This window comes from Cavia porcellus, unplaced genomic scaffold, assembly GCF_034190915.1.
Source record: "Cavia porcellus strain 051 isolate PalLab524CR breed Dunkin Hartley unplaced genomic scaffold, mCavPor4.1 scaffold_14, whole genome shotgun sequence".
Taxonomy (NCBI): Eukaryota; Metazoa; Chordata; class Mammalia; order Rodentia; family Caviidae; genus Cavia; species Cavia porcellus.
The window spans coordinates 67,794,828-67,819,283 of NW_026947497.1; the positions used below are offsets into that span (position 1 = coordinate 67,794,828).

Below are 24,456 nucleotides of genomic sequence, written 5' to 3' on the forward strand. Positions count from 1 at the left end.
TCCTATAACCTCATCCATCCACAGATGGGCTATTAGAGGGTACAGCCCAGTGCGGGAAAGAGGTGCTGGGGACACTCTGGGTGTGCGTACCTCATCCCTAACCCTTCCCACCCTCTCTGGCTCGCATCCCTCTGTTTCCTGGAGGCCATGCCCTTCCACAGGGATGCTTCCACCTCAACACAGGTCTAAACGCAACGGGATGAAATCAGGGGCCAAAATGAATCTTTCTTCTCTTAGGGTCCCCCCGCCATTTATTCTGTCAGTGACAAAAAGCCAACACATACTTTATTCAATAATCTCCCCACCCCCATGGGGAAGTGACTTCCACCGTCTTCACTTATAGACAAGAAACACAAGGCCCAAAGTGCTTTCCACCATCTCGCAGTGTGGGCGGCAGAGATTTCTACCCCAGCAGTTGTGTCATTCTTCCAGTACTTCCCAGAAAGAATCACAGAAAAAGACTGAATCAAAAGGGATTAAAGAAACAGGGAAAGAGAAGACGGAAAATAAGCCAGAGCTGCAGGAATTCCTTTTATCCCGACTCACGGGGCTGTTTTCTCACATGTCCTCGGCAGTCTCCATACTGGTCCTCAGACACTTAAATCCACTCAAGAATGTACACTTTCCTGGATCTTTAGGACACCAAGACGTCCAGGGTCCTCCTTCACCTCTATCAGCAGCTAAACCTTCTCACTCTGCTTTCTCCCCTTACCCTGGCCTCCAGGTCTACTGTGCCACCCAACAGTCCTTACTCTCGCTTCCCTACACCAGCTGATCAAAGCCTGCCACTCATGCAGACAGCTGCAAGCACTCTGGATGATTTGGTATCTTCTGCAGGCAGTGACTCCCAAGTCAGGTTCCATGGTGGTGGCTGGATACCAGCCCTAGCCCAGAAATCCTGCCTTTCCCTAAAATGTCTTCTGGATAACCCTTCCTTAGCCTTTGAGTGAGCTGTCTGTAACTTTTTTTTTTTTTCCTTTCTTTCTTTTTTTTTTTTTTTGGTCTTTTTCCTTTTTATCGGTACCAGGGATCGAACTCACGACTGCCTGCTTGCAACGCAGGCGCTTATGCCGCTGAGCTAAATCTCCAGCCCTGAGCTGTCTTTAACTTAACTGTTAAAGAGTTCTGTTAAGGATCTGTGCACCAACATATATGAAAGTCTCTGCCTGTCAGGAGTAGCGAAGCCGAAGACATTCAGCTGGTAAGATTTAAGTAACTCTGAATCTGCATACACGCACTGCAAGGTACAAGTGCTGCTTCACAGTCCCCCAATACCATTTTACATTTAAGGATCCCCAACTTTACTTTGTAGTTGCTCTTCGTACTGAATTGGGGAACTTCTTAGAAGATCTTTAAAAATTTGACACTGGCCTAATCTTAAGCAGTCCAATAAGGTTAGAATAATAAATACAAGGAACAGTTACTCACAGGTAGTCTGGTTGGGTCTTGGAAAATATAAAAGTACAGTATTTACAAAATGCAAGAACCCATGGGCTAATTTGGCAAAATCACTGAATACAAGGTCAATGTATAGAAAGAACTATTTCTCTTTTTTTTTTGGTACCGGGGATCGAACTCACAACTGTGGGCTTGCAAGGCAGGCGCTTATGTCACTGAGCTAAATCCCCGGCCTCTAGAACTATTTCTATATATGGTGATTAAAACAATGTAAAATTGACAAAATAATTAACAATACTTAACCAATCAATTACTTAAAAATTCATCTACTAAAAGACATGTAAGATGCCTACACTGAAAACTACAAAAGACTAAGAAAAATGAAAGTAGAGGATGTATCATGCTATGATATCACGGCATCGCAAAGACATCAGTTCTCCCCAAGTTTACCCAAGGGTTAATGTAACCCCAAAGAGTACCTTGGCAATACACAGAAGGATCACAAAATTACATTTAACGATAGGGATGAATCTCACAAACATGCTGGGCAAAAAGAGGCAGACACAAACGTATACACTGTATGAAACATTTATAGGTTAAAATAAAAACCAGGCAAAACTAACCTCCGGCCTATAGGGCTGGGTCGGAGGTCGCTGCCAGTGAGGTAGTACCTGTGAAGGTGGCACCTACAGGCATCTTCCGTCCTCATCTAAATGCATGTGCCCTTTGTGGGAATTCCTCCAGAAGCTGTACCCTTCATTCCTACTTGATAATTCAGTGAAATTTCTAAAGGAAAAACAGCCCTGCCCAGGTCAAATAGCACCATCAAATTAATACTGATTTCTCAGATTTTAGAAAATCTTCTGTGATGGTATAGAAATCATCTTCCAAAGAAATAACCCAATTGTTTTATAACAGAAAAGAATAGACACATTGGCCTATTCAACTCAGTAGAAATAGAAAGTCTCTCTGCTCACAAAATCCGTTTCATGTCTCAAAACCAGGCCTATGGTCAACGTTCAAGGGATACCTCCCACACCGGGGAGAGCTGTGAAGCTGACCATTGTAGCACATGGACCAAAATATGGGGAAACACTTTATATAAATGCTACAATGAATGACAGCTCTTCGCCAAAGGAATATTTTTTTCAAAAATGACACACACCCCCCACAACAAAACCCAAACTGGGTGGAGTAGCACACAGCTATAATCCCAGCATTTGGAAGGCTGGGGCAGGACTTGGAAATTTGATTTTCACTAGGCAAGTTAGTGAGACCATGTCTCAAAGTAAATAAAATAAAATAAAGGGCTGGTGATGTAGCTCAGTGCGAAGGCCCCAGGTTTAACTCCCAGTACTACCTTATAAACAAACAAAAAAACTAATAAATGGCCGGGGATTTAGCTCAGTGGCATAAACACCTGCCTTGCAGGCACACTGTCATAAGTTCATCCCTGGTACCAAAAAACAAAAAACTAATAATTGATTGAATGAATACATAAGACAAACACTTTGATTTGACACTTTCCTTTGGTGTTTAAAAATCAAAGTTTCAATTTGCCATAGAATTTGCTATGAATACATAAAATATTCATGTAACTGTGGAGTTTAAAGAAATTGCCCATCAGCTGTGGTCTGAGGGAAGAAAAGGATAATCTCCCTCCTTACACCCCTGCCACTCACACACACGGGCGTTGTCACCCATCAGGATGTGTCCTGGGGTGTCCCTTCCCTTTCAGTTTTGTTACCCTCCCGTGGGAGGGACTCGTCTTTCCCAAGTCAGCTGTGCAGACTTGATCCTGGGTGAGGGGCCTTATTTGGCCACCCTCTTGCTCATGACTGAAGTTGACCAAAAGATCAACACCTGCTTCTGAACGGCATGCCTACCAGGCTAGGTCTCGGGTGGCTGGCTCCCATAGCACGTCTGAACAATCATGATGTGGAATGTTCCAGAACAATAATGGCCAGATTCTCCTGAGGACTCCACAGCCACAATCCTACAGTGAAAGCCTAATCCTACGCTTCATACTTTCTTGGCCAGGGGCTTTGGGTCACCACCACCATCCCACCTCATGTCACTCTGGAGAAAGAACTGTGTGCTGTTCAGTTCAAGAACTGGCGGTGGGACGCGGCGTGTGTAAGTCTTACACGTCCGATCACACCACCTGCTTGGTAGTGGCAAAGCGAGGAGAGGAGGAAAGAAGGCAGAGGACGGAATATGAAGCTGAAGGGTTTGTCAACATAAATTTAAAAAACCAACTAGCTGAACAAGACTGAAGAAGGGCCAGCCAGGGAAGGGCAGGTGTGGTCTCTTCTCCCATAATTCACCTTATCTTATCTCATCTGCCGCCAATGAAGACCAGATTTACATCACCAAAGGGAGGATTTTCTGGGGTCTGTGGTTTAAAAAGCCCAACCAAGCCTGAAGTCTATTTTGAAACCTACTCTTACCCTTTCTGATCCTGGCTTTTTTTTTGGATAAATTTTGAGACAAAGCTCACATAGCTAATACGAAGGAAAAAAAGAGAACCTAACTTTTAAATTCCACCGTATTACCAGAAGGGATCAGGAATATGTCTGTATTTCAGGCCTGAGTGCATTAGAAACTCATTCCAGGCATGAAACGGATTCTAAACTGTATTCTTGCTATTCACCACAGCAGCACTAGAGAATGGTAGTGATAGGTATCAGGGAGGCGAGTCCCCACTTCCAGGAACCAGGAGGTTCCCAAGGAGACGAGGTAACTGGAAAGGTTCTTGGCATTTGAAAAAGCTTCTCTGGAAAAGGAGATGACTAAGATTTCCAAACCCAACCAGACGCACGCTCAAACTTGCCGGAACAGTTAACATTGATCCTGCCTGGCAACTGCTTCCAAAAATAAGAAACGTTATCAATTTTAGGGAGCAGAGTGCTAAAAGCAGCACCGGAGGGGGGACAGGAGAATGTACTGTTTTAATACGGAATCCAGCTACCTCTACAAGCGTTCATTCTCCAGAGTCATACTCGGGAAGTCTTCTATAAATAGCAAAATCAACTATCAGACCAAGCTAAAGCATTTATTTAATGATTCCCCGCAAAGTCCTCCTCTCCTCTGAGAGACAAAGTTTTCCTGACACTTATCAGCAGGGCTTGGTGGTGAACGCCTGTAATTCCAGCATTCAGGAGGCTGAGGCAGGAGTATCATGAGTTCGAGACCAGTCTGGGCTACAAAGTGGTCTCAATGCCAGCCTGAGCTAACTGAATGAGACCCTGTCTCAAAAAGACAAAAACAAAACAAACAAAAAACACAGCACAATTACCTCTGAGTTGCTTTGTCCTTCTAAGGGAAAACACAGTAATATGGGTGTGAGAAATGAGAGCACCAATGACACAGATTTCCAGGATGAAAATCTGTGTTTCTCTAGGCTGTTTGCATTTTTACATACATTTTAAAAATATCCCTTAAAGCCAGTAACTGGCCAACACTCCTCAAAAACAAGTCAATCAGCCAGGGGTGGAGGCACATGCCTGTAATTCCAATACTCAGGAGGCTGAGGCAGGAGGATCATTGTGTGTTCATGATCAGCCTGGGTTATAAAGTGAGCTCAAGATCAACCTGAACTGCACAGTTTTGTCTCGAAAAGAAAACAAAACACAAAAAACACCAACTCAATGTTATGGGGAAGGAAGTAAGGAGAGTATTACAGAATAAAGATAAATGAGGCATAAAGAGAAATCAAATGTGTAATTCTTAATTCAATCTACATCAAACCCAGTATGAACCCCACCTATACACTTGTTCAGGGGTAAGTGGAGAATCCTATTCTGAGTAAGTTTCCTTTTTTAGGCTAGGGAAAAAACTGTCAGTCTTTGGAGATGGGTGTTAAAGCACATGAGGATGAGAGATCATAAAGTCTTCCACGTTCTTTCAAAATGGTTTAGAAAGAAAAAGGAATCAGAGCACAATGAAGCAAGCATAGCAATCTATTTTTAAAATATATCAATAAAAAAGATATTATATCTCATTTCCTCTAAGAAATGGGAAAGAAAATTTTTTTGAGGAAAAAAAAATCCTTTATCTTATACTTGACCAAAATGTCAAAAGGAGAAGTGTTAAGAACTTCAAACCCATGAAGAGAGCCACCCTTGGCTTGGTACCAAATGGGAAGGATAATACAGCCCCAGGAATTGAAATTTACACAAGGAAAAATGTTGCTTAGACTCTAACATCTTAGCCTGTGGTTCTCAAGTATTTTGTTGGCCTTGGCCCACTTAGAAAGAACAAGGGAAATACCCTCGAGAGGGAAAAACCCAGACTGCCACTGTTGATTATTCCCTGCTACCAGCAATTTCACTGCGGAGCAAAAAGACAGCAATCACACAAGTATAAAATGATTAACCAGGGCCAGGGATTTAGCTCAGTGGCGTAAGTGCCTGCCTGGCAAGCATGAGGTTGTGAGTTCAATTGCCAGTACCAAAAAATAAATAAAGTTAAATAAAATACAATGATTAACCAAAGGAACACCTAGCATTAACTCCATACACATATCAATGACAAATAAGAACAAATCCTAAACAATGAACTTTCTTGGGAGAAAATGGAGAATTGACTCCTTCCGAGTACATATGCACAATAGGTGTAGAAATATTATCAGAACAGCTGGACAATTCGGTAGGTTTCATCCCTAACTTCCAAAACAGCATGATGCAGCCCATCACCATCCTGCTGGTTGGCAGAATTATTTGCATGGCCAATAGGTAGGTGGGTACATCACACACTTGGGCTGACATTTCAGGGCAGGCTCATTTTGTTATCTCAAACTGCAAGAACAGCTGTGTTTGACCGGTGCAAAGTTCTGCATGAAGAAAGCCAGGTTTCTGGTCTGGGCTAGAGTTTGGTATCAGTGTGTACAGGGAAACGTCTCTTCAAGATTAGCACAGCTATAATAGCCAGGATTTGAAACTGATGCTTAATCAGGGTGGGAGGGAGTTACGGTGTCGATAACTCCAGGTTATTTTTTTCCTACTTGTCTTGCTGTTGAGCAGGGATCAAAGGACTGGCTTGTCTGTGGTAAATGTCAGGACCCCAGTGTAAAGGATTAACATAAAGGCAACAGAAATCATCAATGAACGATTACAGACTAGAAAGCCTCCCTGTATCACCAATATCATGTTCAGGCTACTAAACATCAGAAGAGCCAAATTAGAAACTGATAAAGCTGGTTCCTGGAACATTTGGCTCCAGGAATCAAATTTCTCCTATGCAGAGGGGTGAGAGGGGGAAAAACCCTACAGTCAGCAGAAGAGGCTTCAGGAATTGGTGTGTGGACAATAAAAGCTCTCTACTGTCAGGATTTAGCAACTTGAGTAATAACTGGCTCAAGAAAAAAGGTTTGGAATTTATAAGCAAAACATGAGCTATGCAAAAAGACAGATCAATACTTAGGGTTACACCAGTATGGGAACAGGACCAACCCAAATAGATGCTAGTGTCTGAGGTCTTCATGACCCTCATGCAAACAGCTAGGATGGTACAGTGAAATAAGAAATGCCATTAGACCTGAGTTTTGTTACAGTGGGGACAAAAGGGAGCGAAGGGTTGACCCTGAATGCAAGCGTTCTACCGGGGGTTTACGGGCGATGGCCAGGACCTTTGGGGAGGTAGCTGAGATTCATCCTGGAATTCTGCTGGGGAACAATCAGAACCCCCTCTGATTCTCAAGTGGGGTGGTGGGAACACGCAGTTGTCAGGAGCATTAGGTTACCCTGCAACACTGACAATGGAAAACCGGGCCCTGAGTACAAGAGAAATTAAAAGGTAGAAAAAGGAGTTTAGATTCTGAAACGTGTAAATCAGTCGTAGACGGCAGTACTGAAGCATTTCCAAGAGGCTACCTGACAAGCAGTGGAATTTTTCCTAGGACAAAGGAATTAAGGTTCTCAAAAGATTTTCCTTTACCTAGGTTTAAAATTAGACAGCAGAACAGATACTGAGAAAAGGTTAAGACCATGAGGCTGTACTCAGTAAGCCTCTCTCCCTCTTCCTGTTTACCTCAGATAACCCGAAATCTCCGCTGTGGACTCCAGTTGACCACAGCATGTGTCTAAGTCGTAACATACACATGGCACTTGGCTTGGAGGACATCACTTCTCTTGAGGAAACGCTGGCTCTAGTCAAACTGTGCCCGGATGACAAGGTCTGCAGAGCGCACCCTGGTTCTGGAGTGGGGTATTTTGAAGTTTGCTTTGTGCAGTGCCAGCATGAGGTTATTTCATACTCTTATTGCTCCCTGGAAGGTGGACCATCCGATACCTGGCTCTGAAGGTTCAAAAGCACATGGACAATTCTAGCTTAATGGCCTCAAGCTATAGCTCTTATGAGACCCTAGAGCAAAGTCTTTCTGGCTGAGGTCAAACAGAAAGCATAGGTGCTTTCAGTTCCCAAGGGCATTCTGAGAAGGGCAACTGAGCTGACTGAACACATTACCTGCTGAGCATGATGGTGCACGCCTGTCATCCCAGAACTGGGGAGAGACTGAGGCAAGATCACTGTGAGTTTGAGGTCAGCCTGGATTACATAAGTGAATTCAAGGCCAGCCTGCACTACCCTGCCTCCAAAAAAAAAAAGCAAATCACACTATCTGAATTGTAACGTTCATTTCTTCTAGTGACTATGTAACACGGGGGAAAGGAAGGTGGTTTGGAAGTGTTTTTCCCCCCCACAAGGTTCTGCTCAATGGTGGTAACATCCAGCAAGAAATTTGTTCCCCTTCCTCTGTCTCTTAGAACCTCTTCTAGCAATAGTGGTATCACACAACCAAATCCTCAGCTCAGAATATGAAAAGCTCAATTTTGCTCATGGACATCAGTTTGCAGGGTCACTGTCTGATGTAAAGCTGTAACCCCACAGATGGCACAGCACCACTCGGGCTGGCCAGTGAAAACGTGGAGGGCAAAGTTCAAGGCTCCCCCTAATTCTTTACTCCCCTTCCAAAGATAATAAAAGTGGCCCAGGCTCCAGGATGACGGACAGGTCTGAAAGGCCTGGGCAAGGACAGGAAGAGAAAAAGTGGTCCTCGAGGCTGTCTACCTCTTCTGTTGCGTGAGGCTGGAAACAGCTTTCACCTTCAAAGGCTGGGAGGGCCCTATGCTTGCCTGCCAAGTTTGAGGTCATGAGCTTGACCCTCGGTACTAAAAAAAAAAAAAAGTCCTGATCAAGGAACTGTGGTTAAGAATGACTGTCTATCATCGAATGGCTGCCTCTCATTCTTCATACAAAACCGTGTATTTTAAACAGTCATTTCAAAACAGAAAGTGTGTATGTAATCAAATAAGGAAGAAAACGGAATGCCGGTGGAGTCAGAGGCAATCTTTTAAAAATTTTACTTCAAGTTTCCACTCTTTCCACATTTGGGCATTCTTCTTGAAACTGCTTAGATTCATAGGAGTCTCTTTTCTTTTCCTTCAAAGGACACATTTATCCCAACAATTTAGGATTGTTGCCTCAGAGTCTAAAAATGGGAACCCAGAGGCCTTGACCTAGCAACTAAGAGAGGAAAAGAAGCTTAGGAAAGAACGGGGCCAACTTGGACTGACCCAGGGCTCACCTTTCAATAGATACTCGGTTCTTCCATATTTTGTGCAGAAGGAGCTTTCTGAATGAATAGTAAGAATGCCCCATCTCAGGACTTGTGGGCCAAGGAGAAACCACAGCACTTCAGAGCCACGGGAGGCTTGTTTGTCTGCGTGTGTGGCACTGACTCCAAGGAAAGCCAAGACAAAAGTGAAACAGTTTCGCTGGCTTCTAACGCATCACTTCCTTCACCTGCCTTGGGCAGGGGCTTCTAGGCCTCAGCCACAGATTGGACCTGGGACCTTGGTTATTTTCACACCGAAGAGGGAACAGGGTAAAATGAACCAGCCAGATGACACCCAGGGAGGATTCTGAGCATTATTCGAACCATTTTGCTGTGCAAAGAATTTTAATATTCGATAGGTATCAATACAATAAGACAACTATTCCTTTTTCCTCTCTCAAGACTATGAAACAGGGCTAAGGGGAGCCCTTTTCCTCCCGATGCATAGCGTTGTCCTCGGTGGCCTCACCTAACCACAGTGAATGTGACCACCAGGGGTGGTGCACACAACGCCAAGACAAGGGGATACTGGCCATTTTTCTGGAAAGCGGGGAGGGGATCCCACAGAATTAAACCTGAAGCCTTATCACCCCTTCTATAACCTACTCCCAATTTATACAATTCTCATCTAAAAGTACTTGAAATAGCATTTATGCCCAGCAGAAATCTTTTAACTTTGAATTTAAAATTCATCCTTAAAATCTGACAGGAGAAAAAAAAGATACGCAACCCAGAAGAGCAAACTGTAAACGAGAAATGACACTAACACCCTGTCCCAAGGTCAAGCCTGAGGGTTCGCTCAACTGGAAGCTTGACCCCCTTTGAAGAATTACCTCCCTACCATTCAGGAGGCTGGTGCTGGCCTGCCGGAAGATGGGGAGGAAGAGGAAGAGATGCACAAGGTGGTGGTGTGCAGAATACACTCCGCAGGCACTGACAGTGCAGAGCAGGGGGCTGGGGCAGAGAGAAAGAAACACACTGCACAGCTTTGCTTTTGGAGACATCTGTACCCTAAGAAAAATTCTTTCTTTCTTTGAACAGGACTGCAAACTGGGAAGCAGGGACCGAGTGTTAATATTCTTCATACACAGAATATGCCCAGACCTTACGCTGCTTTCCCCACGTTCCTCAAGAAATTAAATTCCGTGGCTGACAGGGAAGGAAAGAAAAGGGAACCCAGGAGTCACAGAAAGCCTGACTCCAGCTACCCTGCAGCAGTCACCTCTATCAATTATTCGCTATTAAAATTCAGATTAGAAAATGGGGTGGCACCAAGATCTGGTCCTCACTATAAGAGGCCCCCCTCAACCCCATCTCCAGTTCTATTCTACTTTTTCTGTGGGGAAGTATAAAAGGCCCTTAGAAAGAGCTCTTTCAGGCCATTACAAAGCATTTCCAGGCACTCAGCTGAAAAGTGTTTATGTAAGCTGAAGTCCAGAAGCCCCCCACATCTGTACCCTCCTGCTCAGCTGATATCTGGGGTCACCTCCTGACAGGTTTCCATGCCCTAACAATGGACAAGCTGCTTGTGCCGGAATTTTTTTATTTTTTAAATAGGGAAGAGAAGGCAAGCTTGCAAGACCCACTGACAGCAAGGGAAATACCTCAACAAAAAACACAGCAAAACACAAGTGCAAATGGCCTTATGTGGTCGTATAGATGGAGAACAGGGTGCAAGAAAAGCATGTCACGATTCTGGTGAAACTTTAAGTTTTGTTTTGCTTTTTAACTGAAGGTTATGTTTATGTTTATTGCACAATCTGGACTGTGCATTTCACTAAAGGGTCCTTTGGAGGAGGTAGTCCGTCAGAGATGCCAGGGTACACTGAAAAGGGTGGATGGACGCTGGTGAAGCCTGTGTACCCCTAGAAGTTGGTCTGGTTCCAGTGTGAGGAGGTCGCTTTTGTTTTGGGTTTGCTCAGAGGCTGAGGTTCTTTGTCGTATGTCTCAGGTATGTCCTGAGACGTTCATCTTGGGAGGCAAAGCATTTGATCAGAGCTCCCTGGAAAGGCTGTACCCACAGGGAGGAGGTTCTCCCACAGCTGAGGAGCAGCATAAGCGTCACTGAAAAGTGACATTGACTTAACCAACATGTGAAATTAAACAGGTGAGAGAAGGCCAAGGAGTAGAGAAATTACAGCCCTGTCACCTTCGTGGTAAAGTCTAAGCCAGAAATATCTGCTGTGGCATGAAGCGAGGAGCAGGTAGGAATCTTCAATGGGGAGCTAAAGCCACAACCCCAGGGAAGGAGATAAAAGGGTAATATCCTCAGATCAAGTCTCAACACTTCTCTCCAGGGGAAGCTACCCCACCCTCCCCTCTATTAGGGTTCTCTTTAGACTGCTACAGTTTAAACGGGAGACAAAGCAAAGGGGTGCGGATTCTTGGTCTCGCTGGTCTACAGCAGCCCTGCCCCATAGACTCAGGCCTTCAGCCTGGCAGCTTGAGGGTTAAAAGACAGCACTTTAAAGAAAACTTAAACCCCATTAAGCCCAGGCTTGGAGAACAGTGAGCAGCAGGGAAGCCAAAGGAAACTAATTTTGGAGGCTCTCCAAGCTGCCAATCACGAGCATATTTCTAACAGTCCCAGTGTTGTTTGAGTTGGTTGTTTTTCCACAGGCTGCACAATGGGGTCTGGTTATTCATTGAAAATGTCTGCAAGTGAGCCCCGCCCTCCATTCACAACCAATTTGGAATGCTCCATTCAGGCAAGAGGGGGAGTCTGCAGCTCAGCGAGCTTGGCGAGCTGGGGCAGACAAGCAGTGACCAGAGCCCAGCTGTCGCTGCAGGGACACTTGCTCGCCCAGTGCGCTGTGTTTATGTAAGAAATTCAGACACTGCAGGGGGGGCCTGCCTGTCCTGCACCCTCCCTAGGATCCAAATGGCCAAGACTGCTGCTGAAATCTGCAAGGGTGTGCAAATCTGCTAGAGTGAGGTCGGGAAGTGCCGTCTGGCAACTGGGGAAAGGCAAAAGAAAAACTATCCTGTGCAGCCTTGTTAAGAATCCAAGTGCAGCTTCCAGCAGAGAGAAACAGACCTCGCCGCTATTTCTCTTGCCCCCAGGCGAGCAGGTTTGCATTAGGGACAACTCTGGAAGTTTTGAGTCCCATTCATTGCCAGTAGCTATACCAGGAGCTGCCTGGCTTCCTCCTCATGGGGAAGGGGCTCTGGCAACATTAATAAGTCTCCAGCTTTGGCCCTGAGCTATCTAGGAGGACGGTTTCACAGTTCCTTTTTTGGGGCTGCAGGAGACATGGAAAGAAACACTACGCAGACTTGGGGTTGGAGGGCAAAATCGACTCCAGGACTTTACAAAAGGACAGGATAAAAAACTGGTTTGGTTTCTTCGAGATTTTTGCCAGATCTTCCACCACCACCCTGAGGAAGAACTGATGATTTAGGCTGATGTGACAACCAGACTTTATTTCAAGGACAAACATATTTCGTTATGAAAATTGAATCCAGGCGACAACTTGAAGCTCATGGCCTCTTTCCTTCTTTTTGGAATGTATTTGGCTATTGTCAAATGTCTCTTCTCACTGCCTGCCCCCTCTGCTCTGAGATCTTTCCCACTATGCTATTCCCACCTTTTAATAGCTGCTGAATCTTAAAGCTGGTACCTTTGCTGCTATTTTCCAGACATGTTTCCTCCGTCTAAGCAGGGAAGTCTCCCCTTTATTGGCACTGGACAGGGGTCTTTTAGGTAGGCCTCTTCTCCCTGAAACACTCAAGCTAGTAAGCTGGTAGTCCATTGCCATCTAGGGGGTCCAGCATCTTGCCACTTTTTTTTGCTGAACCGAGAGGGGTAGGACAATGACAGAAACTGACGACCAAAGCCTCTGTTAAATGAGCTTGATGAGTTCACAAAATGAATTTTTAAAAAAGCAACCTAATCCGGTAATGGCATCAGCATGCCTGGGGCTCGTCCAAGAGCTGGAGCTGCGACATGACAAGACTTTTAGCTCCTTGGACTCCAAGTGAAGAAGAGCTGTGTGCCAGGGCACAGATGGAGCCCAAGCTGCCTCAAGGGCAGCCGTATGCCTGAAAGGGTGCTGTCAGCCCCAGATTGCACATACTTTATCGCCATTAAAACTCAAGAAATGAGGGGGAGGCAGTCTCTCAGCAAAGCAATCACACTAACAACCCACCCTGCCCCCAGGAACATTTTGAGGGGACTGAAATTGTAACAATGATACTACTAGATGGTAGAAATGGCAAAGACTGGTATACATTTTCAGTTTATCACCGTACTTATGTTTTAATCCAGTAAAATGGATTAGGGTTAGAATGCTAAATAGCAGGGAATAAATAAATGGTGATTTCCTGACTGATGCCAGCAATTTCTTAACTTCTGGCACCCACACAGGTGACCCGTCTGGCAGACACAAATTATTTCTCCATCTGAAGTCTTTCTCACCAAATAGATAGGACTGAAAAGGCTACTGGGTTTTATTAAGAGGACAAAAAGCAAAAAGAAGAATTTTTTTTTACAAATTCACTGTTTTAAATGAGCCTACGTGAATTACAGTTAGAGGAAATATTTTGCTAAATGCATGGTTTTTTCACATTAATGGGTGCTCTAGGTCTTAGCCCCTCAAAGTCTCAGATGTGAGTATGTCAGAGGACGTCAAGATGGAAAGAATTTCAAATCTTAGCATCCTCTCTCTGGCAAGACAGGGATCTACGTCCAAGACATCAGGTCACACTCAAAACCTCGAGTCCAATCCTGTCTCCTCTGTTCTCCACACACGCTCTTCAGCATTCTTCTTCTTCTTTTTCCCTATCTTCAGAGCTACGGGCTCCTAAAAAGGACAAACTAATAAACAGCCTTGCCTCCATCTGGCCTGTTCTTTTCAAAGGGCTTGGTGCTCATCACCTTGCCCAAAGACTTTAGGAGTATCCTTTCCAACAGCTATGGCCCTCGACCACAGAACTAACATACAAGAAGCTCAGCTACACTACAACGGGGGCAGGAAGAAAGGGACTTTACTAACCGCCCTACTACTGTATCTGCCTCGCCTAGGAAAAGAAAATACAATTCAGTGGAATAATCTCACAGTGACACAGGATTAAGATCAACATGCTTTAGGCTCAAGTGCTGTCATAAATTAATCCTATTTCCCCAGCCATCTATTGCAATGTATTTGCGAAAAGATTTTATCAGTTAATTAGCTGGTCCTTAGGAAATTACTCCTACTTCCTCCAGTCTCTGCTCCATTCTTTTTGAAATGCAGACCTAAAAAAAGAACCCTTTTCAAGGGGATAAAGGGGGTCCCTTGGATTTTATAACAATGCTCTAAACTGCATTTGGTATGGAGGCTAGAATTTTAAGGAAAGATTTTATCACGCCCTCTTCCTTAGTATAAAATATTTTAGTTATTCAGTATGCTGATAGGAAATTATTCGGGATACCACCAAGGAAATGAGTACGATTTTTTGAAAATTAGAACTGAAACCTGTGGTTTCAGAAAGTGCTCTTCATATATGCTAAAATTTAGTGAGACACCCTTAAATACTCAGGCGGTCAACTGAAAATGATGGTAATGTCTTACCTACCCCTTCAGCAAAGCACTCTTGCGTTCTCATCTCCATGACTCTGATTTGTTGACTTTATGAAAATGTGCAGTAAACAAGTACTGTACAACATCTATGCACTGACTCAGGCCACCTAATTTAGTAACTCTATGTGATAATTTATATACATACACACACTTGTAAATACACAGGATACATATTTCCACCTGCATATCTGTATACATACATACTAAAAAGTCTTCAAGGAAACCTCTTAGTTTTAATGTATTTCTCTTTCACAATTTCTTACTCTCTTCCAAATCCTAAATGGAAAAACTCAGAAATAAATAGTAATTTTCAGCTGGGTGTGGTGGTACACTCCTGTAATCCCAGCACTCAGGAGGCTGAGGCAGGAGGATCATTGCAAGTTTGAGACCAGCCTAGGCTACAAAAGTGAGCTCAAAGCCAGCCTGAAACTGCATAGCAAGACCCTGTCTCCAAAAGACAAAAATAAATAGATAGTAATTTCCTCAGGATCTCAAGAGAAAGAAAACTGAGGTGTTAAAAAAAGAAAAGAAAAAAGAAAACTGAGTGTTACACTGGGTGGCCAGCCTGTCTACCAAGGCTTTCCTGAGAGTCATCACCGGATGTCTGAAATAACAACGGAGGGCTAGGAGCCCACCTGGCTGTGCCAGTGGCCTCTGAACCCAAAGCTTTGTGAGAACTTCTTACTTTAACGGTATTTTTTCCTCTCATTTCATTTCGCCTGTTTCCCATCTTCCCCTAAAGCACTGGTCAGCCCTTCCAGCTCTCTGGGCCTTGTATTATCTTTTCCATAACACTGAGGGTGGGGTAATGAGCCAAGACACTCTACAAGGCATTTCCAGCTCCATCTGGGATGTCAGGTTTACTTCTTAGGACCAGGAAACAGTGCAGAGCCCTGGCCTATGGTACACAGGGTGAACTTTCTGTTCCCTTGAATTTTCAGGATAAGGAATATCTCACAAATACCTGTATTTACGAGGCAGCCTTAAAACCTATACAGCTAGAGGTAAGCTGGGCTTTTCTGAAAGACTCATAATGGTTTCATTTATTCCAACCATGCATATGGATGGATGTTTATGGACAGAGATTATAAATCTGGAAAGCTTATAAAAATATCGTCTTTTTAGGAGTTGAATGTGTAGTATTTACAAAAAAAAAGGATATATAATCTTCAAAACTGGTATTCTAGAATAAAACCGATTATCCACATGGCTTAGTATTTCTCTTTTTTCAGATTTCATGTACCACGTCTCATGCATCCATGATGGAAAATTACTCCAATCATTGTTAACGAGATATACCATCACCAGTAGTCACTGGTAACAAGAACACCTGCATCTGTTACAAATGCTTTCTGATACTGAAGAAAAAAAGGCTGCTCTCCCTGCCAAATGTAAGTCAGATGTAGAATTCATTGATTGTGTGATCCAGACCAACGCATAATGCTTCGCTGAACTTGAATCCATTTCTTTCCTTCCCCTGGACTAATCATGGAATCTTCCAGAAGATGACTGGAGTGGAAGCTGGTCTTCCACACAAGACTATGAAAAGTGCCATAAGAAGTAAGAGGATGCAGGTGTGGACTCCACCAGCTCCTTCCTGGCTTCCCTGTGGGTCAGAACTGCAGGGAACACCCCAGGCTGAATGAAATGGCTGCAGTCTGCACCCTTACCATCCGCTGTTACCCCTGCCTAAGCTTTCAGACAAGTCAGCCTACCCGTATGGAGCTATCCTTCTCCAAGCTCCACCTCAAGAGTTACACAGTCAGAGGGGGAAAAAGTTACTAATTCCTAGCCCATATGTCTTATCCATAAAATCTAGAAAAGCTCAACCTTAAGCAATTAAAGCAAAAAGCAAATGAACTTTAAAAAAAACAAAAACAAAAAACCACACACTTTGTAGGCAAGGACATCTCCCAAAGCACCTCTATTTAAGGTATGGCGTTTTAACTGAAGAATTTAGCACATTCTATTTGCTAAGCAGGAATAATTTCTAAGGAGCCAAAATACATTTATTGATTTCTTTGCTTGGTCTATTCCCCCAGATAAAAATATGTCTTTTAAATACAAATCCTGTTTGCTGACATCTTTCTTTAAAGAACAGACCCTTGCTTCAACACATGCAGTCAATCTGAACACATCCATGTCACCTCCCTTCTTAACTCTTTTGAGTTACAGAGAAACAAACAAACGTGTCATAAAAACATTTCAAAGAGCTTCTGCCAAGAAAGCTACCTCCCAAACAGACTGCAGTTTATGCTGCTCTGAGCAAGAACTGAAAGGAATGGGCCAAATTGTCAACAGAACAAAGTTAGATGATAAATTCCATCTTTCATCTTGCAAACACACACACACACACACACACACACACACACACGCTCTTTAGGTTATCTTTATTTAGTTTTTCTGTGGCAAACTTCCCAATCACTTGAAAGCAATCAAAGAGCAACAATTAACAAGCGTTTGCTTTCTGCACAAAACACCACAGCAAGCTGTGACAAAGCTAAGGTAAGCAGGCATCCGTGGGTTAGTCAATTCTTTTTAAAGTTTCATGGCATTGTGCCTTGGACATGAGGTCTATCATTAAAGAATGTTTAGCTGGTTCCTGTCTTCTTTCATTTAATAGATCTGGAGTACCCAGCTATTACTTAGACCCAAATATCCTCTCTCCCAGTGACATTTTCACCCACATGGGTGCACCCCACCAGGGATGAAACAAAGCTGGGAAGAGTTTGTTAGTGAAAAATGAGACATCGAATCCCTGCCTGCCTCAGGTGCTTGCTATTATAAACTATGACTAAGAAACATGAATTTCTCTATGATGCAACCCTCAAGAGAGGCAGCATTTTCTCCAGGCCTCTCTTAAACCTGCTCATTCGCCAGTGACTAATGTTCTCTAGAGCAGCCCTGTGCTGCTCAAATTTCATCAGCCGGCTTTGTCCTTGATAGCTCTGCTCTGCCTGGACCATAAAAGCTCCCAAACCTGTTGAGGACAGCCTCAAAAGATCCGGTAAAGCTAACTGTGCCCGCCAGCGCCAAGAGCCATCTTTGCAGCTGCTCCTTTCATTTTATTATCTCAAGTAATGAGCACCTAATGACTAGCTGAAGAAAAGGTTTTACTCTTCTCTGAGGAGCAAAGTCCCAGCAACAGCATGAAGAATAACAACAAATCAGGTTACTCTGTGACCAGCCCTTTGTTAAGCTTAGAAGGAACAAAACTGACAACATGTTAGGTAAAACCACAATTAACTGGAATTTTCCATTAACTATCTTCTGCACCTTTGAGAGAGAAAAATGGCAGATTCATCACTCACATCAAAGACTTGAATTATGAATAAAAGAGGCCATAGAAAACACCATTAATAGACTTTCGGCCCAGCTCATGTTAATTTATAATTTTGAGCTTAAAGCATTGCAATATACTTAAAGAGAAATTTAAGATGAAACTATAGTCAGTTAAATCTTGCCTGAAACAGACTAGAACTGCTTTAAAAGTAATTTCAATAATGAATGAAACAAAAATGTTCAGGGTTACCCCTGAATTATTCAGAGAAACTACATGCACATCACCGTAGAAATCTGCTGGCTACAACTGAAGTGGATTCTAGACGTGGGTTGAACCAAGACCCAACAATTTCGGAGCGACCGCCGTCACAGCGAGAAAGGTACTTACAGTTATCAGACTGAAAATCTGGGACAAACTGTTCATCATCGGGAACTTGTGCTGGAAAAGAGATTGTTGTTTTAGACCTTTAAGTTTTATTAAAAGGAACAGTAAAATGTTTTATATGGAAAACAGGACAGCCAAGACACTTGCCTTCAGCTAACCAAGCCTCTTGAAGTTGACTGAGATCCTGAAACAATTCTGAAATTGAAAACAGAAGAGCTCAGAATGAGGATATTTCTATTAGGGAGAAGAGGGGGGAAGGGTCTACACACCACTGTCACCAAGGGATCTGAGGAAGGCTCAAGATAGCAGAGAGAAGCTTCACTACCTTCAGAATCGTGAGCCAGATCAGTGTCCAAAAACTTCCTCTTCCTGTCAATCACAGGCCGCCCTCGACATTCCTCTGATCGCGATTTCTAAAAGAGGCCATCACAGACAGAAGATTGAAGTGTAGTGAAGAGGCTGAGACAGTAAGATGACTTGGAAAGGAGAGGACGAAATAGAGCAAAAGCTGAGTGAACTTACCCCTGGGACCATAAAAGGGACTTGCTGGTCGTAAAACCCATCCATGGTGCTTCCAATGTGTCTAATATCGCTTTGAAAGGTTTCAGCATTGAGTAATTTCTGGGGGAAAAGGATCATTAAGATTACCGATTTTTGATACTGACCGTCCCTTATCAACAACAACAAAAACCCCCCAAAATCATCTTATTTTCATCGCAAAAGGTGATTTTTCAGAATCTCTACAGAAGATCCTCCAGGGCATGTGCAGTACATTTTTTAAAAAAGAGGTAATTTAATTTTTGACAGTAAGTTGAGAAACTAAGGTATTGGTAATTAAGAATCTGACAATACAGAATCTAAAAGTATTTTGTAAATCAGTGATAAAAAAAATTATGTAGAGTTCCAGGAATATATTATCAGAAGTATATTTTGTTCATAGAAATTCTTTATTTAAAACTAACCTTCTGTCCAAACAGGTGTATGCCTATGTCACAAATATCTCCATGGCAACCTAGTTATCTGTGATATCTCAAGTCTCTAGCAGAATAAAAGATCTATGAAAAATAATGGATAAAGGGAAACTAAATTCCACTGTATTTTAAAGGCCTTTTTAAAAGCCAGTAAAAATAAACGATGCATGGAAAGAAAATTCAGTTTGTTTCCTACAGTGAAGTCAAATTTCCCAGACACATGCACACGCACGTGCACGTGTGCACACACACAGAAACACCCAACAACTCCTATCAGGACTGCTAAATGTAGTGGCCAGAAAGAGAAGCTGAGGTCAAGGGAGAGGACAGAATTTTTTTTAATTTGGAAGAATAAAATAGGGGCAGGGGTTACGCTCAGCAGTGTAATTGCCTGCTTGGCAAATGCAAGGTCGTGAGTTCAATCCGCGACACCAAAAAAGTAATAATAATAATATTAACAGTAGTAGTAGTAGTAATAATAAAGTAGCAATTTCAGTAAGGTACCATATCATCCCTAAACATGTTTAAACCCTCATATAAAAACGGAGGTATGTCAACCAAAAAAAGAAAAACCACTGATTGCACTTACCCTAGCTCTAAGTAATGTAAAATACTTAAGAGGTAATTTCTTTTGTTTAACTTGCACACAATTTTTAAATAGGAAACCTTTTTCCAGTGGGCAATTCCATCCAATTTGTTTTTCACACTGTGTGGGGTATATCAAATTTTCATAATTTAGCAGGATACAACAAAGTCCTTCATGGTCAGCCTCCTCTTCAGCACTTGGCCCATGTAGTCAGATATTTTCAAAATCAAAGGAGGGGAGCGAAATAGCACAGCTCATAACTTCCTAGAAAAACACTCCTACCAGCTTGCCTGCCTTCCAAATAAAAAAAGGTTCAGAATAAAGTCTCTTTCTCAAATGGTCTCCAACCCGATTACAAAATCTGAGAAACCTTAGCAGGGAGCTGAGGGCATGAAAGAGTTCTCTGTCGTCCACGAAAATCTCTGATTAAATCGTAGCCTCAGAAATTCTGTAAAAAACATCGGAGGGTGGGCAACGAGTAGGAGACCAGAGAGATATTTTCAGCCTCATGATGAAACACTTCACCCAGAAGAGCAAAAATATCTTAAATTTTTTCAAGACATTGCCGTAAGCAAATCCAAAAGAAACATCGGAGATCTATAAACGAAGCTCTCACAGTTCAAGGGCTAAAAACACTGCGCTCAAAGTTTTTTTTTTTTTGTTTTGTTTTTTTTTAAACCTGGAGGGCAGGCTCGGGTGCATCCAGAAGTTTAAACTACTTCCTTTGTGCCCCCCCTCCTCGCGGGTGCCCCCAGGAAAACTTTAACACTGCGCGGCGGTGCGACCGAGGCCCCTCCCCCGTGGCGCGCAGCGGGCCCGGTTTTATGAATGGGAGAGCGAGCCGCGGACGCCACATCAGGTAGAGGCTGTAACTGGATCCCTCGCGCTGGGCCCCATTCACAAAACAAGACACACTTCTACCCAATTCCCAGCCTTCCCCATTCATGAAAACTCCTTCGGCTGCGCCCCCGCCCCCACTCCCAACGAAGGCCCAGCCTCCAACGCAGTCCCCTCACCCCAGCGTTTTAGGAAGAAAGCTCAATGCTTCATTCACGAAAAGGGAAAGGAGGAAAAAAAAAAAAAAAAAAAAGCCGCAAGGAACACAGCCAGCGAAAGAAACCCGCTTCATTCATAAAGTCACCCACATTCATAAAAACGAGGTGCTGCGCCAGGAGCAACCAGCCGCTTCCAATTCACACCCCCCCACCCCGAGCATCTCTCCTATGCACCCCCTTCTCTACCAGGAGTTCCCCCTCCCCTCTGAAAATGCAGCCAGATTCTCGATCCTGCGCGAGGCTTGGGCATTGCTGCGTTCCCGTTCCGCAACCGCGTTCTCCCCAATACCCCCAGGCCCTGTGCAGGGCTCCCTGATTTTTCTCCCGGGTTGTGGCGCACCCCGACCGCCTCATCCCACCGGGGGTGGGAGTGGAGGGATTGGTGTCCACTTTCCACAGCCTGAAACTTGCAAGACCCACCTAAGTTGCTGGTCGACCCCCAACGCCGCAGGCTGCACATGCCTGTGTCAACCAACCCCTCTGGGTGTTCTGGGGGGCAGCGCCTCTCGAACACTCCCCACTCCCCCTCTAACTGCTTCCCGACCCCTCCTCCCAACTGCAAAGCGTCTCTTCTCGCGAGCCTCCAAGTCCCCTCGGGGCTCTCAGCTCTCAGGAGACCGGAGCCCTGCGACTCAGCGCCTCGCAGTCCCCACCCGGAGCCCCGCACCCCGTGCTCCCGCGCGCCTCCCCCGCGAGGTGCGGAAACCCGCGCTCCTCGCGCTCCGGAACCGTTAGCCGCCCCCGCCCGACACCTCCCACGAGCCGAACCGGACCGGGCCGTGGGGGAAGGGGGCAGTCTGTCCCCTAGGTTCGCCCCAGATATGCACACCGACTCTGAGGGTTCCAGGTCAGCCCGTGAACTCTCGCCAGCTGGGCCTTTGGGACCCGTTGCAGGATACCTTCAATGATACCGCACTCGCCCCCCACTACGCCCCCTCACCTGAAGTGGCCGCCCTCCCCCCTGGCAGCGGCCCCGGCGGCGCAGGCGCGCTCACGCACGCGCGCACCGGGCCTGGGCGCCTAGGCGAATGGCTGGGCCGAACCGCTCCGGAGACAGCGAACTGCTCCGCGCACCAGCGGCTGGACTCTGCGCCGCAGCTGCCAACCAGGCTGGAGCGCTGGCCCGGCCCCCCGCGGCCCGCTGCTCCGCCTGCCGCCATTGGCTCAAGGCCCCAACCTAGCCTGATTCCCATTGGCCGGAGGCCGTTCCCGCGGCCGTCCATCACCTCTTGTTTACCCTGTCTTCGAGCAAATCCAACCGAGCCGCCCCACCAACTCCGACCTCCATTGGTCGATTGTGGGTCTCTCTCCACCCCCTTGAGGGTCTAGTTTTACATAATTTATGCACCGGGGACCATTGGCCAATCAGCACAGGCTTGTTTATATAATGAATGTAAGGACGTTTTTCATTCATAAAAAACGCGACCTGAGGGGAAAGCTTAGAGCTGAGTCAGTGGAGCACTTAAAGGGGCCGAGGCCGGGAGGAGCCGCCGTTACTTCCCTTTTCCCAGTTCTCCCGACTTTTCGCCAAGGCATGGCTCTTCGCCCTTTTCATCCCCCACCCCCCTCCCCCCAGCTTCTTCCTCTGCAAAGCCACGACCACGGTTGGGTCTCTTGGCGCTCCAGACATTCGCAGCTGCAGCACCAAGCAAAGTTATCATTTTAGAATTCAGGCGACAGGAATTCGTCATTCCGTACAGAGAAACTCGCTAACCAGCCTGGGCGTTCGGCCCACGGAAAACGGAAACCGAGCCCTCTAATCTTAGTTACCTTTAAGAGAGGCCTTCATTTCTTTTCACCAGGTTTCCAGTGACAAGAATAAGCAATTATCTCCTTTTAAAATCTGAGGGCTTGCAGATTTTAGTTACTCTTTTTTATACTGGCGAGGCCTAAGGCCCAACCAGATCCCTTATTTAACTGCAGCGTTACCCTCCGCCCGAGTTTTTCTGGAACCGTGGTGCGAGAAGGTCCGGGTGCAAGGAAGTCCCCAGCGGACAGGCACCAGCCAGTCAAAGGACTGGGACTCACAAGGCGTCCCCGGAATGGTCGGGCGTGCAGAGTTAGACCGCCTGTCTTCCTCCCAGACTGCTTGTTTTTCGCTGAAGTGCTGAATGTAAGATGGTGTGTTAAGTGAATTAGATCCCGCTCGGCTGTGAGCGACTAGGAGAGTTCTGCTTGCCAAACGATAGAGCTCTAGCTGCAATTGTTGAGATTCTTAACAAGGTGTTCCAGGAAACAAACAAGCAAGCAATCCTGCACCCCACCCCACCCCACCCCCCTCCGCCGCCGCCCTCTACTCCCTTCTGCAAAGGCCTGCCCGCGGTGCTCGCCCCTTCTACTCCCTTCTGCGAAAGCCTGCGCCCAGTGCTCGACCTGCTGCTGCTGTTTTTCCAGGGTACACCCTGACATTCACCCTGTGTGTCAGTGGTGGGAGGAAAGTTGGGCAGTGTCAGGAGAGAGCTCCTAGCAAAGGAGGGCCCTAAGGTAGCCAACCCTAGAGTCACTCCCACGCTCCCTGGCTCATGCGAATGGATTTTTAGAAGAAAAAAAATGTAAAGTCAAAATTTGTCCATCTGCGTTTTTACTTGTGTACCAATGTGGAACCTGATGTGTTCATCTCAGCGTTTGAACTATTTGAGCTTTAAAGGAACTGGAGCACTGCGTTGAGACCTGGGCAGCGCTCACCGCTCACCAGGCTGAGCTCCTGACTAGGATGGGCACCAGTAGATATGTGAGAAAAGTGCCCCTGGAACAGCGCAGTGCTTGCTACTCCAGTTTTGCCTAGCACCTTTATTCCCTGGCAGTGCCATTTCTGTCTTGGTCCACTTTTTGCTTTCAGTTTGTGGCTGACATCCCTGAAGGCCCTATCTCCCCAGCCTTGGCTCCCACAGTCCCCTTCATCCCCATCTGTGTCTGCTCCCCACGCAGCCATCCTTCCCTTATTTCCCCTCGTCAGTTTTCTCTCTGCTTTGCTAACTCTTTGTGTAAATCTCTCAGCCCCCAGCCCTCTGGCAGGCTGTAACCCACAGGTCCTTACCCTGTAACCCACAGCAAATCAAAAGTATGATGACTTTACAAGTTTGACTACAAGAAAACTGAAGGACACATCACAGCGACTTCTCAAATAGGGTCTTGTGACCTTCGCCTTGAGCTGAGGTTCCCCAAAGAAAAGCTGAGAATTTCAGGACGGAATTTCTAGACAGTGGCTACATGGTGAGTGAGGTAGAGGAACAGATGAGCAGTAGGTTTTTATAGGAAGGTTGTCATAGACTCAAAAGCCTATATAGAGATTTAGGCTGGAATAGAGCTATTGTTAGTTAATTGTATAGTCCTCCAGTAAATATCTATTTTTATTTGTACTAAATATTCAGCCAGACTCCATGCTATGCAAACATGATAAATAAAACCCAGGTTTTTCCTTGGAGAAATGCACAGCCTATTACATAATTTCAGTAGCTGTGGTTTGCTGAATACTCAAATATGACCTATTTGTACCATAGACAATTCTCCACTGGTTATCTGATTTTTATCCTTACAGCAATGGTACTGAAGTCGTCAGGGTCATCGACATCTCCATGACAGGCGAGAAACTGAGGTTCAGAA

The 24,456-nt window shown here is 45.1% G+C and overlaps 1 protein-coding gene across 3 annotated transcripts in view; it reads right to left on the reverse strand.

Annotated features, from left to right (window-relative positions):
• Positions 1-21,968, reverse strand: part of Etv5 (ETS variant transcription factor 5) — a 59,120-nt gene extending 37,152 nt beyond the window's left edge. The window contains exons 1-5 of one of the 3 annotated variants that reach the window (XM_063261204.1): positions 21,794-21,968; positions 18,764-18,862; positions 18,567-18,654; positions 18,389-18,436; positions 18,245-18,295 (exon numbers count right to left, since the gene is read on the reverse strand). In XM_063261204.1, the coding sequence (XP_063117274.1) occupies positions 18,245-18,295; positions 18,389-18,436; positions 18,567-18,654; positions 18,764-18,808 (232 nt within the window). In that variant the 5' untranslated portion in view covers positions 18,809-18,862; positions 21,794-21,968. Of the gene's footprint in view, positions 1-18,244; positions 18,296-18,388; positions 18,437-18,566; positions 18,655-18,763; positions 18,863-21,273; positions 21,373-21,682; positions 21,705-21,793 lie in introns of those variants that run through there. The other 2 variants (XM_063261206.1, XM_063261205.1) reach the window with 2 other exon arrangements.
• Positions 21,969-24,456: the final 2,488 nt, after the last annotated feature.